Source organism: Dermacentor albipictus, chromosome 2 (assembly GCF_038994185.2).
Source record: "Dermacentor albipictus isolate Rhodes 1998 colony chromosome 2, USDA_Dalb.pri_finalv2, whole genome shotgun sequence".
NCBI lineage: Eukaryota > Metazoa > Arthropoda > Arachnida > Ixodida > Ixodidae > Dermacentor > Dermacentor albipictus.
The window spans coordinates 16,876,647-16,894,287 of record NC_091822.1 but is presented as its reverse complement, the minus strand read 5'-3'; the positions used below and the strand labels follow the sequence as shown (position 1 = coordinate 16,894,287).

At 44.7% G+C, this 17,641-nt stretch overlaps 1 protein-coding gene across 1 annotated transcript in view; it reads right to left on the bottom strand.

The window, feature by feature from the left end:
* Positions 1-17,641, bottom strand: part of LOC139055666 (neprilysin-1-like) — a 448,216-nt gene that overhangs the window by 256,982 nt on the left and 173,593 nt on the right. Inside the window, exon 10 of the mRNA XM_070533195.1 lies at positions 6,101-6,199. Coding sequence (XP_070389296.1) covers positions 6,101-6,199 — 99 coding nt within the window. The remainder of the gene's footprint in view (positions 1-6,100; positions 6,200-17,641) is intronic.

The window sequence follows — 17,641 nt, the reverse complement described above, 5'->3', positions numbered from 1 at the left end:
TCTTCATAAGCAACGCGCGAATGGTCTACCATCTTAGTTGGCAGTGAAGCAGTGCTTGTGGTATTATGTTTCATATGCATCATTTCTTCGCTCCTCAGGTGTGTAACAATTCGGCTTTGTACGCTAGGCGGAGTGACAATCGCTCCCTATTGCTGCTCTACTACCCACTTTTTTTCTTCGATAGCTTGTGTGACTGCATTAATATGAGTCTGCTGTTGTTACAATGTGGCGATGTTGAGGAAAACCCAGGGCCTTCAAAAGCTCTAAAATCAAGCCAAGGTGTCGTTGCTTCTAGTAGTGTTAATGAGCTTCAGTCCGAATAAATTAGTTGTGTCCTTCAAATGCTAAAATACATAAAGAACAACAGGTGAGCTAGTAAAACAAGCCAACAAGCTATTGAAAGTAAGCTGACATTTACCATCGCCTCGAATCACTCGAAAAAGAAATCCGACACGCTTGACAATGCCTCTAGTGATTTGGTCAAAAGGCCACAGTGAGCGGAAAGCTTGGAAATACAGCAGGTGCCCTGATAGTGCGTTCTACATTATCTGGAGAAAAGGACAAGGCGTAACAATATGACTTTTTATGCCATTCCTGACCCCGGCGAATTATGGCTGCAGACCGAAAAGAAAACAACCGCTGCCTCGTCGTCTGCGATGGAACGGGATGTGCCATCGAAGTCGGTTGAACGCGCGCATCGTATCGGGGCCTTTCCAGACGGGAAGTACCTCACCCCCCCCCCCCGCGATATGATGAAATGAACGAACTTTAAGGTCACGGAAACCATACTTTTCTCGCGCAGAAAGCTGAAAGCTAACGTTTCTTTGTCTGAGGACTTCTCGCCCGCTACAACGCACGCAAACAAAAAGCTTATCGGATTACGGTAAGCGCCAACTCAATTCACCCCCGTTTAAGATAACTTTTAATAAGCTTCTTATTGGTAGGCAATCCTTCCTGTATGACCTAACGAATGACAGCGTCAAGCAAAGCAAACACGCACTCCCTGATGGAGCAACTACAGCTGTCAGTTCAGGCAGTCCCTTTGCTACGAAGGCACACGTGAGGGGTAGTAGCGTTGCTTCAGCAGCACATGTCCCAGTGCTTCTTGCTAACATAAAAAGTGTTATGAACAAGCACGAAGCACTTAACTGTCTCGTCGACAACTGCAGCGCCGGTGTTGTCGCTCTAATTGAAACGTGGTTGCATCCTCAGCTGTACGACTGTGAATTTTTTGACATCCCGCTTTCACGTCATCCGTTGTGATCGCATGGCTGGTCATGGCGGAGGCGCACTGCTTGCCATTTCGATTCTTTGCCTTGTCGCCCCGTTACCCTTCACAGAAACCTACAAATAGTGTGCGCCTGCGCGGACCTAGGCCATCGAAAATTTATTTTCGCTGTTTGTTACCGCCCTTCCTTTTACCCGTCTTCTTTCACTGCCGAACTGCATGACGCACTAAGCACACTTTTTGTGCTGCATCCAAAGACACCCGTTATATAATGCGGGACTTTAAGTTCTCGAATATAATTTGGAACTCTGATACACCTGCTTTTTATTCATATTGTTCAAATTTTTGTTCAAAGTTTTGTTCAAAGTTTCTTGATCTTTGTTCTTTATGTTCTTTAACTCAACCAGTATCTGAACCAACAAGAATTTCAAAGATACTGTCAATATCTTACACTTGATATATGCTTTTATCCTGACCTTATTACGGATGTTTCATGTATACCTGGTGTAAGCGACCATCTAGTTCTTTCATTTACGCTACGTCTCCACTGTCAAAGCCAGCTGTGAAAAAAAAAGGTAATATATGACTACGACAAGGCAAACGTTAATGATACGAACTTGCAACTATCTAACTTCTTTCATCTCTTTTTATGTAACTTCGATGATCGCACGCTCGACAATAACTGGACCATATTCAGAAACAAAGTGCATGAACTAACTGATAAGTTTATTCCGTCGCGTATAATATCGAGTTCTAAGGCGCCTTGGTTCAATTGCGACCTAAAGAGGCTTAGCAATCGCAAAAAGCGCCTGTACCGCATCGCAAAAAAAGTCAGTTGGCATCTAAGTGGGACGCTTACAAGGACGCCAACGAAGCTCACATAACTTGTAAAAACTCGCTAAAAGTATAATTCAAGAAGACAATACTTACAGAAGACCCGAAATAGTTTTGGCGCATCGTAAACCCGTCCAAAGATGATACAATAACCTAGCTGATTCTACTGGATCAACAATACTCGACGCTGAATGTCCCCGAATCTTGAACTCCATATTCTGCAGTAATTTCGTTTTATGTCCAGATCCTGCATTTCCCACCCAAGATAGCTGCAATTACACTGCTATGGATTTTATTATAATCGAGCCACTTGGGGTAGAAAATGTACTTAAAAATCCAAAGATATCGTCAAGCCCTGGCCCAGATCTGGTTACCGCAATGTTTTTGAAAAACACTTCTGGTTACTCATCTTTAATACTTTCGAAAATATTCCAATAAGCTTTGGACACCCATCAGTTCCCTGCGGATGGCAGAATTGGGAAAGTGGTTCCGCTTCACAAGTCCGGCAACAAATGCTCACCTCATAACTACCACCCTATTTCCCTCACTAGCATTCCTTGTAAAGTACACGAACATATCTTGTTCTCTCCTTTAGTTAAGCACTTAGACAATAACTCATTATTCACACGCGCGCAGCACGGCTTCCGCAAACGTTTGTCCTGTGAAACACAACTGCTTTCGTTCACTCACGATCTTCATTTTGTTCTTGATAAAGGTTCATGCGCAGACTGTTTTCTTCGACTTTGGAAAGGTTTTCGACAAGGTACGTCACAAACTACTCATTTTAAATCTTAGTAAGCTAAATCTTGACCCTAATCTGTTTGCATAGCTAGTACACTTTCTTCTGCATTGATCCCAGTTCGGTGCATTTAATAACCACTTCTCTACATTTAGCACTGTTGAATCTGGCGTTCCTCAAGGATCAGTGCTAGGCCCTCTCCTTTTTTTAAATTATAATAATGACTTACCCAATGAAATTTCTTCTAACATTTATCTCTTTGCCGACGATTGCGTTATTCTTCTTGACATTTCTGACAGTGCTGATACTAACATTCTGCAAAACGACATTAACGCTGTCTGTAACTGGTGAGACTTGTGGTTAATGAAACTAAACCCATCTAAGTGCAAAACCACGCTTGTAACCCACCGTGAACTTCCTCTTCCGACCCATAACCTTTATTATACTGCCATGGAAGCAGTCACATCTTACAAATACCTAGGTGTCCATTTCACCTCTAAATGAGGCTGGAATTAGGGCTCTGTTGTGCCACATTATTCCTCATTCTGCTCATGGTCCGGATGGTATATCAAATCGCGTCTTGAAACGCTGTTCCCACAGTATGGCTCCTATCTTGGTTGAATTATTTACCATGTCAACAAATTCTCAAAAATTACTTAATGACTGGAAAATGGCCAATGTAACTCCTATATTTAAATGTGGTCGTCGTGATTTGGCAAGTAATTACAGACCGGTGTCTTTAAAATCTGTGTGTTGCAAAACACTTGAACATGTTATTTACTCTGGTCTTAAGCATCTTCATGACCATAACTTTTTCATCCCGACCCAGCATAGGTTTCGCACGGGATTATCCTGTACCACTCAACTTACTGAATTCATACATGACGTTGCACTCGGCTTTAACAATAGTACAGAGAATGATGTTATATTTATTGATTTTCGAAAGGCGTTTGATGTAGTCCCGCATGACTTACTTTTGCACAAACTATCATTTCTTTGCCTCCCCGATTCACTTTACGGTTGGATTAAAGATTATTTGTATAAATGGCAGCAAAAAGTGGTTCTGAACGGTGCAACGTCGAGAACGGTTAGTGTTTTATCAACAGTGCCTCAAGGGTCGGTCCTTGGGCCGTTGCTGTTCCTCATATTTATCTATGACTTAAGTGGAGGCTGTGTTTGAAATATCAGACTTTATGCGGATGATTGCGTTGTGTACCATCCTTTGTCTTGTGCCGAACATACGAGTGTATTGCAGTTTGGTCTCGAAAAAATTTGTTCCTGGTGTGCTAAATGGAAAATGGATTTGAACGTAGCAAAGTGTTATCATGTCAACATTTACGAACAGAAAGAAAAAGGTGCCCAGTTCATACTCACTAAATAATGTTTTAGTACAATGCGTTGACGAAGTCTAATACCTGGGCGTCACTTTAACTGCGCGATTAGACTGGACATCCCACATTGACACAACAAGCGCTAAAGCTTGCCGCCTTTTGCACCTTTTCCACAGGAACTTCAAGTATGCACCAAAACCATTGAAGGGAGCTTTGTATATTACAAATATTAGGCCGGTGTTAGAATACGCTTGCGCAGCATGGGACGCCTTCACAAAGGTTTTTGAAGATAAATTAGGGCGTGTTCAAAAAAGGGCTGCAAGGTTCGTCACGCGCATCTACGACTATAAAAATAGAGGTTCGCAAATCAGGGAAAATGTAGGATGGAAGTTGCTGTCCACACACAGAAATATAATCAGGTTAAAGCCTTTACACAACGTTAACAGCGGTAACACAGGAATCGATAAGAACATATATTTAAAACCACCCCATTATCAATCTAAAGACGCGACAATTCCAAGAAAATAAGGGCCTACCAAAGTCGTATTAATGTATATAAGTTTTCATTCTTTCCGCGAACAGCTGCAGAGCGGAATTCGCTCCCAGATGAGATAGTGTCTGCACCCAATTTTTCATCTGCCATAGAGAACTTTACGTGAATCTGTTTTAGACAATATTTCCAGTGTGCCATTTTATGCATTGTGTAACAAATTTCATAATCGGATGTTGTTGGTATTGAATGTGTTGTTTTTCTTTACTAATTACGATTATTGTATTTCTAATACCACAGATGATATAATGCCGTTGTTCGCGAAGTTGACTTTTATGTTTGTATTAACCCCCCTACGATAATGCCCAACTCGGGCGCTGTAGATATTTGTAATAAATATATAAAAAATACCCTTTCCTGGTCATTACACATCGACAGCGTTATGAATAAAAGTAATCGCATGTTAGGTATATCCGTCGAAGCTTTTCTTCCGCTCCGTCATCATTACAGTTAATTTTGTACAAGACACTAATTAGAAATAAAATGGAATACGCTTCATCAATTTAGGACCCTTATGCTGAGACACTATCCCAGTCTCTCGAACGTGTTCGAAACAATGCCTCGCGTTTCATCTTAAGCAATTGTAACCATGCAGCAAGCGTAGCTTCCATGAAAAACATCCTGCAACTTCCACCGCTTTCTGCTCGTCGCGAATGCTCTCGCCTAGCTCTGTTTCATAAAATATACTTCCATAATTCATATCTGCGCGATAATCTTATTTCATCCCCAACCTACATATCTCCTCGCATTGATCATCATCACAAAGTTGGAGTTTTGCAGTGTCGCACTAGAGCTTGTCATGAGTCTTTTCTTCCGAGGACGTGTCAAGAATGGAATCACCATCCTGGTGCGTTGATCGCTATTGAAGACCATGCGCCATTTCGTACAGCCATAATCGACACCCTCGATTCGGGCTTCACATGTCTGACTACGTCACTTGCTGCCTTTTTTTGTAACTTTCTTTTTACCCCACTCCCCTCTGTAATACCTTGTGGTCGTGAGGGTATAATAAATGAAATGATATACACAGTACACGCTCATAATAATAAAATAATGTCGCAGCAGAAATCGATATTACAAGATGGTTGCACAGGATGAGTATAAGATGCTGAGCTTGCCAGTATCTTCGGAAGCTAAATAAATGAATGCGTAAGAATTCACATTTTCGCATTACTCATTAATGAAATAGTGTGCTTTCTGCGAAAAAGTACTTTTGAGCGAATGTGTGAGGATGCACAAGGATTGACAGTGACCTGATGAAGAGAAGCGCGTTTTACATAGCATTTTACGGTTTTTCAAATGTCCATTCGTCAATGCGCGTTGAACAGATTGTTGGAAGGCAATTCCTTGCACATGGACCGTATATAAAACCATTCTAGATGCGCACTGTCCTCGCTTCATAACCTTCAAACAGTTACCTTGTAGTTGCACACGGCGTAATCATCAATCCGTGACTTCGCGTAGTCGCTGAAGAAGCTGCTGAATGCCGAAACCACGCCGGTGAACTTGGACAAGTGCTGCGTAAACAAGTATCGAAGAGTTTTCAATGTGGCGGGCCGAATGATTTTGAGAGCACAGTGCGACATTCCACGGCGCTAAATGACAGAAACGAAGAGATATTTTATTGTATACCACACGAACAGCTACAATGTACATCACGAAATGTGCACCGATGGCTTCGTGACGACATTGAAGTACATTGTCTACCGCTACCCGTATTTCCAGTCACCACCTTCTGCAGTTGACAAACACCTTAGATATTGCGGCACTGTCGAAGGTATCCGGAAATTGACTCAAGACCCAGTGTTTGGAGCGACTGCAGTCTCAGAAGTCTCATTTACAGAATATTTCTCTGCTCGTGAAGCGAAGCTTTCTTCGCCTGCACGCAAGTATCTCGTCGAATAACGGACGCTGAGTGTTGGGCGACAAAGCTGTGTCTGCGACTGTTCTGTGCAATCAAATAATAAATCATGACATAAATCCTGCACATATAATGTCGGCTCACAAGTACCTCTAAAACACAGAGACCTATAATGAATAGGTAGACGGACTAGTCGGTTCATAAATAAGTTTTATAAGACGACGCTGCAACGTAGGACAAAAGCACACGGCTGTTTGTTTTGTCCCGTCTCGGAGCGCTGCTTTTGTTCCTCTATTATTGATGCGGCAGCACATGATATTCAACAGCTTGCAGGTTAACAAGCTCGCACCTCAGACGGAACAAAGGAAGTAGACATAGGACTAACCCGCAACTAAAGTTAATTCAGAGCATAGAGCATACATATAAAGATTCAGAAAAGGGGCACATACAACACCACGTATGAGAGGTCATGAACATCGCAGACACCTTACCATGCATACGTTCAACAAAATCACAGCATGCTATCTAAAAACGTTTGGCCCTTCCTGCGCCGGAACATAGATGCACGACTGATATACGCGTTCTCGTTTTTTTTTCGCTAATAAATGCTTTATTGAATTCGTTGGCAAGAAACTCTGAACTATAAAACATTTATTGGCTTTACGTGCCAAAACCACGCTATATTTATGAAGCACGCCGTAGAGCGAATTCAGGATCAATTTTTACAACCACGGGTTTGACGTAATATACCGGCGGAAACCCGCAAGGTGGAGGGAAGAAAGTAATAAAGGAAAAATGAGACGTCCACCCAATCGTAGCAATTGCTACTAAGGAAACCCATATGGCTTCCCCTAAGAAAAGCCTGGCAGTTGAAGAAAAATTTGTTCGGCTCCGGGACTCGAACCCTGGACCATCGCTTTTCCGAGACAGCTGCTCTACCATCTGAGCTAACGAGGGGGCTAGCAGATAGCAGGGCGAAGTAGAATTTACATATGTCGAAGTCACATGGTGGTAATCACGACGCAAGGAACGTTTCAGTTACTAAAGGCCTTTATCGGGCGTGAGCATAAGAAAAATACATATATGTCAAGAAAGCACGCCTTACAAACCCAATCGCAAGAAACCTAATAAACGACAAACTCTCCACAAAGCGAGTTAATTGAGAATGTTGTATGAAGTCCCTACACACGACGTGTTATGAAGTTCAAAATATATACATCATGTCCATCGACGTAGCCGCGTCGCCTAGTTGTCGCTGCTTTTGACGAGACGTCATTGGGCCCGCCGATGCGTCGTGGACTTGATGTTGTGGTATAGTGTCTCCCTCTGAGAGATTTCCTTGTAACTGTTCAATCATGTTGTGGTCGAGTTTAGCTAGATGGCGCATCCCCTTTCGGTCATGTGTTTCGCTTCAACCAAAGGTGGTGACATCTGGCAGGGAAGTCTTCATGTTTTAAACGGCCGCTTGCCAGCCCAGTCAGGCCCCGTACACTCTCAAGTTCAACAAATGGCCACAGAGGGCGAAAAAATCGACCGCGCGCTGCTGCTAACAAAACAACCATAGTAGAATCACTTCAGGATGCTTACGTTAGTTTGAACATTTTCCGTTAGAGGCGCGGTAAAAAGCGCAATTTTATCTTACAAACTTTCTCTCACAATTACCGAAGCATTTTTATTACATAAGAAAGAGGGCGAAATTATCATTGCCAATTAGATATTGTACTCTTTGTAAGTAAGTTTGTTTGTTTGTCACTATAAACGCAATTAGCGTTCAGCATCATCGATCTTTCACGTGACCTCTGGCCTGGATTTAAAGTTTTTACCGGTATTTTCGAGTGCATGGCGGCACGGATTCATTCGTTCGTGCACTCAGACTGGTTCCTTCTTTTTTGCTAAAACTAGTTTATTGCGCTTCGATGTCTCGCGTTACTTAACCTGGGGTGAAGTGACGTGTTTGCAAGCGGACATGTAATCCCGAAAGTTGGGTATCGGTCGTGAGCCATTCGGAACACGTCTGCATCGGAACGGGAGCTGGATTCTGGTGCGGCTGACAACGGCAATAACGGTGAGTCGTTTAACACCGCTGCTTGAATCGTTATATAATATTCGTCTCATTAACTTACAGGCGGAAACAAGTTAACGAACTAGATCCTGCACAACATATGGATGTTGAGATCCTCCGTTGCTGCTTCCTAAATAAACCGTTACTTGCGAGGCTGTCGTTATACACACACAATCGGGAAAGAAAGAGCGATATCGGAACGCGCGTCTCATTTTTCATCTTATTGTAACCGTGGCCATAGGTGACTGGGTAGCCTACAATATACACATAAAACTTTTTTTTGAGTCCGCCGGCAACTTCTTTCGTCCACAAAACCGAATAATTATTTGGTAACATGATGTGAATGTACACAATTTAATGCATTAAACAGTTGCAAGCCTGATAATTCACTCGTATTTCGCATTTGTTGGTTTCAAGTGTTCTTGCTGTTCAGTTTGGTTTACCGTAGGGCATTTATTTTTGCAGTAGTGAAGCGGTGCATCACGTCCGTGGAGAAAAATAATGCATCAGTTTTAATAGCTTCATGACTTTCATGCATTTGCTTGTGGAGCCAGCAGTGTGATCTCTTCGAGTGTATAAATGAACGCACAAATGTACTCATTTCTGATCTTATAATACTTAAGCTGTTTACATGCATTGTATAGTTAGGCAGACATAAATTTATGGACAATAGAAGTATTTATTTGACGTGCGGCTTAAGCACCCTAGAACAGACAGGGTACATTTGCATGTGTTCTGTAGTTGCAAACCATTACAATATATATGTCAGACCTTTTTGCATTTCATATTGCAAAATTTTGCTTTTTCGATTTCTGATTCAGTCAAAATTTCTGTTCCAGACATGCAGCAATGAGGACGGCACCAGTATAAAGCAACACACTCCACGCACTAAACAGAAGCTGCTGCCTGCTACAACAAGGTCATTGTGTGAACGTTGGCTACTACTACAAGGTAAGCAACACATGGTTCCGAAATAAATATGTTTCATATATGCTGTATTGGCTTGCTGTTTGCAGCAGATATGAATGTTTGTTCATATTTATGGTTCAGTATAATTGGTTCGAACATAAAACAAAACACAGAAGAGTTTGGCTAATCTGTGCTGTATCTCATGTGTCACCGTTCTGCCCCAACAGAGTCCATGCCAAGCATATCTTGGTCATCACAGGAGCTCCTATCCACACCAACAGAAATGGGCTGGAGCCGAATTTGCAAGACTTTTACACCACGAACAAAGAAGAGCATGCAGAAGAATTTGCATGAGATATCAAGTCTGCAGATCACTGTGTCAAGACTGAAAAGAGCTTCAGCTACCATTCCACCAGCATGGACAAATTGGCTGAGTCATCCAGGTAACTCAGAAAGGACTTTATAGAAATTCTTCGTCTTCAGATGCACCTGCAACTTCTTATCAAGCACGGACGACGCTGGCCAAAAGAGCTCCATCAGTTTGCCCTTAATCAGCTTCCTGGCCATGTCAATTCCATTTGTGCCAAGTGTAATTTTTCTTCTATAAATGCAAGCTTCTTCATTGCCCATTCTCGTTAGAGATAATTCATCCTCATCCAAACATAGAGGTCAACCGATTCTTCGCTGATACTTAATACCAGTCACTGTCTAGTACCATAACATTCTGTAGCAGTACATTTTAGTGTATGTTGTCATGCACAATTCCTCCTGAAATAGCTGATGCAACATCGACATGTGTCTTGCATTAACCTACGCACCATTTGCTATGGACCATTTTACTTTTCTTGATGTTTTTGGGCTTCAATGCTTGCAGAGCAGAGTGGCTTCTCTCTTGAATGCAAGCTTTCTCATTTTCCATATTCCTAGTCTCGTTGATGATTGCTCATCTTCCTCGATAGCCTGGGTCTTTGCGCAAGCTACACTGAATGATCGATTGCAGAATCTGGTTTTGCTTCCCCACTTGGTTGTGGTCGCCGTGTTACATTTCTAAGATGTGGGGGCCTGGTCAGTTGCATTGGTAAGAGTCTCTCGAGGTAAGCATTTGCTCCTCCAGTCCGCACAGCGACATAGACTCCCAGTATACACGCACCGTAACTGGTGCTCCCGTTCGTTCTTTCCTGCCACAGCCATAGGCAAATTGTACTTGTGGCCTGCCTAGGCCAAGATTTGTTCAGAACGGAGACCAGCACATGTGCTTACATGGTCCGACGTGTTTGAAGTTGATAGTCACATGGGTGGAAAGGCCCGCAAAAATGGCTGCCGAAGGTGATGCTCACGAAAGCGACTTGTCCATATTGAGACAAAGTGGGACACCAAATGTGAGCCACACATTAGCGGCCCTCGACAAAAAAGAAACGTGCAGGTTGGAAAGGAGTTAACGCTAAAATGCCGGATTGTCCATTTCGCTGTGTTGGAAGCGGCAGCAGATGCCTGCGTCACCTGATTGCTTCGCAATGGAAGTTGCTCATCTTCAACGGCAACTGTCGGTTAAAACAGGTGCAATGCTCTGTCCAATCTGTTTCTACTGCTGGCTGTCGCTCGTTACCAGACCACCACATGTGACGAAGGCAAGCATTATGCCTGTAAGTAGGCGGCTGAATGTATCCTAAGAGACCCATGTATGTGAATGCTCACTGTTGCTATATGGTTCGTAGCCAATGTATAATGTATTCTCTGAACCTCATGCATTGATTGATTGCTGCTTCACCCGCCGTGGTTGCTCAGTGGCTATCGTGTTGGGCTGCCGAGCACGAGGTCGCGGGATCGAATCCCGGCAGCCGCGGCCGCATTTCGAAGGAAGTGAAATGCGAAAATACCCATGTACTTAGATTTCGGTGCACGTTAAAGAACCCCAGGTGGTCGAAATTTCTGGAGTCCTCCACTACGGCATGCCTCATAATCGGAAAGTAGTTTCGGCACGTTAAACCCCATAATTTAATTTTTTAAATTGATGCTTAATTTCGCTGTCATCTTACTTGGTTACGGTCGCCGTGTTATGTTTTTCGAATATGGCAGCCAGGTCAGTTGCATTGGGAAGCAGTCTCTTGAAGTAAGCATTTGCTCCTCCAGGCCACACAGCGACAGTGGCTCCTAATTTACACACACCGTGATTCGTGCTCCCTGTTCAGCCATTCCTGCTGCAGCCATGGACAAATTGTGTCTGTGGCCTTTCCCGGCTGCAATTAAGCACGAACGGAGACTAGCACAAGTGCTTACATGGTCCGACGTGTATGAAATTGGGTGGAAAGGCTCGCAAAAGTGGCTGATGAAGGTGATGCCCGCGAAAGCGACCTGTCCATATTGAGACAATGTGGGACACCAAGTGTGAGCCACACATTAGCGGCCCCCGAAAGAAAAGAAATGTGCAGGTTGGAAAGAAGTCAACGCTAAAATGCCGGGTAGTCCATGTAGCTGTGTAGGCTGCAGCAACAGATGCCTGCGTCACCCGATTATTTCGCAGTGCAAGTTGCTCATCATTCATGGCGACTGTCCCTGCAAACACGTGGGCCACACTGTCCAATCTGTTTCTGCTGCTGGTTGTCGCTCGTTACCAGACCACCACATGCGACGAAAGCAAGTTTTATGCCTGTAAGTAGGCGGCTGAATGTATCCTAAGAGACCCGTGTATGTGAATGCTCACTGTTGTCATATGGTTCGTAGCCAATGTATAATGTATTGTCTGAACACTATGTGGTGAATGATTGCCGTTTATTTTTGCTGTTATCTCACTTGGTTACGGTCGCCGTGTTATACTTATCGGATGTGGCGGCCTGGTCAGTTGCATTGGAAAGCAGTTTCTCGAAGTAAGCATTTGCTCCTGCAACCTGCACAGCGACATGGACTCCAAATTTGCACACCGTGATTCGTGCTTCCCGTTCAGCCTTTCCTGCTGCAGCCATGGGCAAATTGTGCCTGTTGCCTTTCTCGGCCGCGATTAAGCACGAACGGAGACCGGCATACGTCCTTACATGGTTCGACGTGTGTGAAGTTGGGTGCAAAGGCCCGCAAAAGTGGCTGATGAAGGTGATGCCCACGAAAGCGACTTGTCCATATTGATACAATGTGGGACACCAAGTGCGAGCCACACATTAGCGGCCGCACTTGTAACGTGCATTAGCGGCCGCATTAGTAACGTTCAGGTTGGAAAGGAGTTAAGGCTAAAATGTCGAGTAGTCCATGCGGCCGCATTAGTAACGTGCAGGTTGGAAAGGAGTTAAGGCTAAAATGCCGAGTAGTCCATGTCGCTATGTTGGCTGCGGCAGCAGATGCCTTGTTCACCCGATTGCTTCGCAATGCAAGTTGCTCATCTTTAACGGCGACTGCCGCTGCAAACAGGCGGGACACTCTGTCCAATCTGCTTGCGCCGCTGGTTGTCGCTCGTTACTAGACCGCCATGTGTGACAACGGCGAGCCGTTTATGAGCTCGCGTCAAAGATTCCAGCGTATCTCGACATACACATTTTATTTCTACCATTGCACGTGAATGTACAGTGCTTGTCTTCTGCCAATAAAGTCGCACGTTCTTTTCACTCACTTGTGGCTTGTTTGTATGGGCGTCAGTAGAGGCTCTTTGGTCTCCAGGCATTTACAACGCACCGGCTGCGCGGCAGCCGAGGTATCGAGGCATGCCGCATAGCCGGCGGGGCGAATACGGCGCGTACGAGCGGATACAAGCGTACACGACGGGCGAAAAGCGGCCATATTTGATAATGCTCTAAAAAAAAAGACGCGCATTTCCGCTTCCTGTTTTAGCAGCGTCATCTGGCGTCCACCTAGGTAAGTTCCATGCGCTGCCGCTGCTTATTTTCGAACCACTGCCAAAGGTACAGTTTCCCTTCTCTAAAGTTGTTCTTTATTCTATGGCCCAGTCCTTTATGTAATTTGCTCAAGAGCGGTCGTCTCTGCGCCTCCCTCGCACGCGTCGGCGTCGTCGGGCGCTCGCCGAGCGCTCTCCGGACTCCGGGCCCCCGCCGCCTGCCGCTGCCGACACAACTTTTTGGCGACGTGGATGGGATCCCCGCTCCAGTTCCGACTTAAGCTCCGGGGGATCAACGAACTCCTGAGTGAAGCGTTTCTTCCCGTGTCCGCATGGCATGTAAACGCCGACGACGCACTTGGCGTCGCGAGGCTCCAGCGCCTAAGCCTTCTTCGACCCCTTTATTCTTGCCTGCTCTGTTGCTGCCTCGGGCTCCGGCTTGTCTCCTGCACTCCTACCTGGCATGGCTTCCTTCGCTATGAACCTGCCTGTCTTCCTGGAGTTGCCTGGCCCGCCGTCTATTCCATGGTACCGATGGAAAAAAAAATTCCAGGCCCACCTTGAAGCGGCCGGCGGTGGCGACTGGACGGACGCGCGGCGAGTGTCCGCGCTCGTCAGCGTTCTCGTACGAGAAGGACAACACAAGTACTTCGCAGAGGAGGAGCAGGAAGCAGCAAGACAATCGACTGAAGTAGCGTCAGCGTCACCCGATACGGTTCTGGCCGCGTCGAAATTCCAGAAACTCGTGCAGCGTCTTTACTGGCTGTTCGCCGCGTCAGCGAATGTATTGCACGAATTTACGAACAGAAAGCAGTTTTAGGGAGAATTCGTTACGGCATTAAAGGAAAAGGCAGTCCAGTGCAATTTCGGCACGACTTGAAACGAGCGCGTCGGAGATCAGATTATCCATGGAGTAGCGAACGCCAGCGTTCGCGAGAAGCTGTTAGCCCATGGTGAAAACCTTTCCTTGGGCAAGGCGGAAGAAATTGGGTGCTCAATAGAAGCCTGTCTTCATCAACTTCCGCAGCGCAGCCATCCACGCCTGTCTAGACGGTAAGCACTTTTGAAACTAAAAAACGATTTGGAAGTTCCGTTCGCAGTTAGCGGCGTCTCCATACGACTGCTGGTGGACACTGGAGCATCTGTGTCATTGATGACCGCCGAACATTTAGAAATCATGTTGGTAGACAGCACGCAGTCAAAAACAACAGTGGACTTTAGAAAATTTCTCCAAGCAACACAGGGTACAAGTCTCACTGCACCACACCTGAAGAAAAATACATTGTACATCTGTATTGAACAAAACATGACCAATCTCTGTGATATCACGGCGAGGCCCCTAGCCGTGGCACTTCAGAGATGGCCCTACGTCCTACACTTCAGAAACAAAATCACCGAGCCACGGAAGCCGTTTCTTGCTACGATGAGCAAATGTGCGTACCTCAGACGAACATTGGTGGTTGCGACGTTTATCGGTCGACTTTGAAGACCCAGTCGTCCCACTATTATTTCCCTCCCCCTGGTTTGACATTTCAATGTTGGTGTCGCACAATGCTCAAGAAAGTTGCCCAGGAAGCTGCTCTCGACGTCCCAACAAGTCCTGGGTTTTGAAAAGTTGTAAGAATGTTGTCTCTTACGTTGATAACATTTTGGTTATGGGGTCAGACAAAACCTGAACATGATGCTAACTTGAGAGAAGTCCTAGTTTGCATTTCGAACAGTGGTATGAAACTAAATGAAAAATGTTTCTTCTCAGTTAGAGAACTGGCTTCTCTGGGCCAGAGGATTTCAGCTGAAGTCATTTCGCCTATGGAGAGCAAGGTAAAATAAATTCTGAATGCGCCTGCTCCTACAAATATTAAGTCATTGCAATCCTTTTTAGCATTAGCTAGTTATTACGCCAAGTTCATTGATCATTACGCGGAACTGGTAGAACCGCTTTGCGTCATGCTCAGGCAAGGGTAAAGTTTTGCTTGGTCTGATGATGCCCAGCACAGCTTCAATCAGTTGAAAGCTCGTCTTACAAGTTCTTCTATCATTAGGGTCTTCAATGCTGAATTGCCTGTAGTAGTCACGATTGATGCATATGATGTTGGTGTTGGTGCTGTGTTACAACAGTATGGTTCTAAGCTTGAAACTGTAGCATTTGCGTCTAGAACTCTGTCGGTTGCAGAAAGTATCCTGCAGGCGAGAGTGAAGCTCTAGCATGTCTGGTGGCAGGCGAAAAATGGCACGTTTACCTCTGGGGTAGACGTTTCACTCTTAGAAGTGACCATCAAGCTGTAGTTACATTATTGGCCGCTGATGACTCAGGTCGTCGACCTCTTCGCATTTCGAGATGGTCAGCCAGGCTTCTGTATTTCAACTTTCAGATTGAATATTGCAAAGGATCAGAAAATATAGTAGCTGATGCCTTGTCTAGACTTCCAGTACAGTATTCTCGTAATGTAATTCAGTATGAAGAGATAATATCTCGTTACACCGGTCGTTGACAAGGAAACAGTGCAACTTGCAACGAGTACAGATGAAGCTCTTCAGAAAATCATTAAATACCTGTCAGACAGTTGGCCTTATAAGAAAAACATATTCAATGGTTTAATAGCTTATTTTCATGCAAATGAAGAATTGCCTTTTGTGGATGCATTATTCATGCGTGGTGGTCTGGTGGTAATACCCAGTGTTCTAGTACCTACATTTCTTCAGTTGGCACATGAAAATCATCAGGGCTTAGTACGTACCAAGCAGCTTCTCCGTGAACGATGTTGGTGGCCTCAGATGGATAGTACTGTAGAACAGTATGTAAATCATTCTCATGTACGTCAGCTGGCAGACAAGTCTGCAAAGCCTCATGTAGCTCCATTACAGCCTGTCGAATGACCAAACGGGCCTTGGCGGAAATTGGGAATGGAGATAATTGGGCCAATAAACATGTCCTACCATAGGTATCTAGTCATTTTAGTTGATTATTACTCAAAGTGGCCCAGAAGTACTTGGTACTAATTCCATCTCAACAGATGATGTCATTAAGCTTCTTGACTGGGCTTTCGGCCGTGAAGGGTTAACAGACTCCATAGTTACGGACAGTGGTCCGCAGTTTGTCTGAAAACAATTCCAAGATTACCTAAATGAAAAGGGAATCGCTCATTTTTTTCCCTCAAATATAATATCCTCAGAAAAACGGTCAAATAGAAAGGTTCAAACGAGTCATTAAGGAACATTTGCAGGTAGCCAGGCTTGAAGGTCGAGATGCTTCGAAAAGCATTACAGAATTCTTGCGTTCCTATGGGAATAGGCCACATGCTACAACGGGTCTCTCCGAAGGTTGCCTACTTCATGGTCGTCAACCTCGTTCAAAGATAGATATTAGCAACTTTAGGTTTTGTAGTCATCCAGCAGAACGGGACAGTTTTCTGCCTCAAGTTCGAGAAAGGGTCTCGTAGAAACAGTGGCAGACTAAAAAGTATGTAGAAAAACGTAGAGGTGCTCAGGTAACTCGTATCAAGGTGGGAGACACCGTCAAAATAAGGTTTAATAGGAAAGGATTTTTGAAATAGAGTAATCTTCGTAGAGTTGAGGCCCAGATAGGACTATCTACTTTTGTACTCAGTGGTGGAAAGTCGAGGAATCCGTCTAAGTTAACCCTTGTAGTAAAGGATTCAGAAGATAATACATCATCTACAAGTGGCAAATACTTTTTGTACTCATATTCAAACATGGATAGTCATCTCGATGACTCGTCTACAGTTACATCGCCTTATAGTAATAAGGATCAGCTAAGTAGTTCATCCGACTGTATGACTTCCGAGTCTTCACAGTCAGCAGTCGTCTCTGATTCCGTGGGGGAGTAGGTAGCCTCCCAGGACTTCTTGGGACGTCGAGAGGAGCTTCCTGAACGACTCTCTTCAGCTTTGTGCGACACCAAAATTCAAATGTCAAACCAGGGGGGGGGGGGGGAAACAACAGTGGGACGACTGGGTCTTCAAGGCAGACCGGTACGCGTCGCAACCACCAAAGCTCATCTGAGGTACGCACACGTCCTCATCGTAGCGAGAAACGGCCTCCGTGGCTCGATGATTTTGTTTCTTAAAGGGACACTCAGGTGGGAAAAGATTTCTTTACCGTTCTAAATTACCGTTCTACAACACCAAAAACACCACTCTTACAGCGATAAGACGCTTGGTAAGCCGGAAAAAGCGCAAGAACGAAATACGGGTGGTGATCCTACTTAAGTTCCTCCACCTGGTGGCTGTGACGTCTAGGATTTTGATGGCACCTTCTAGGGCCTACTAATTATATATAGCGGTACAGAT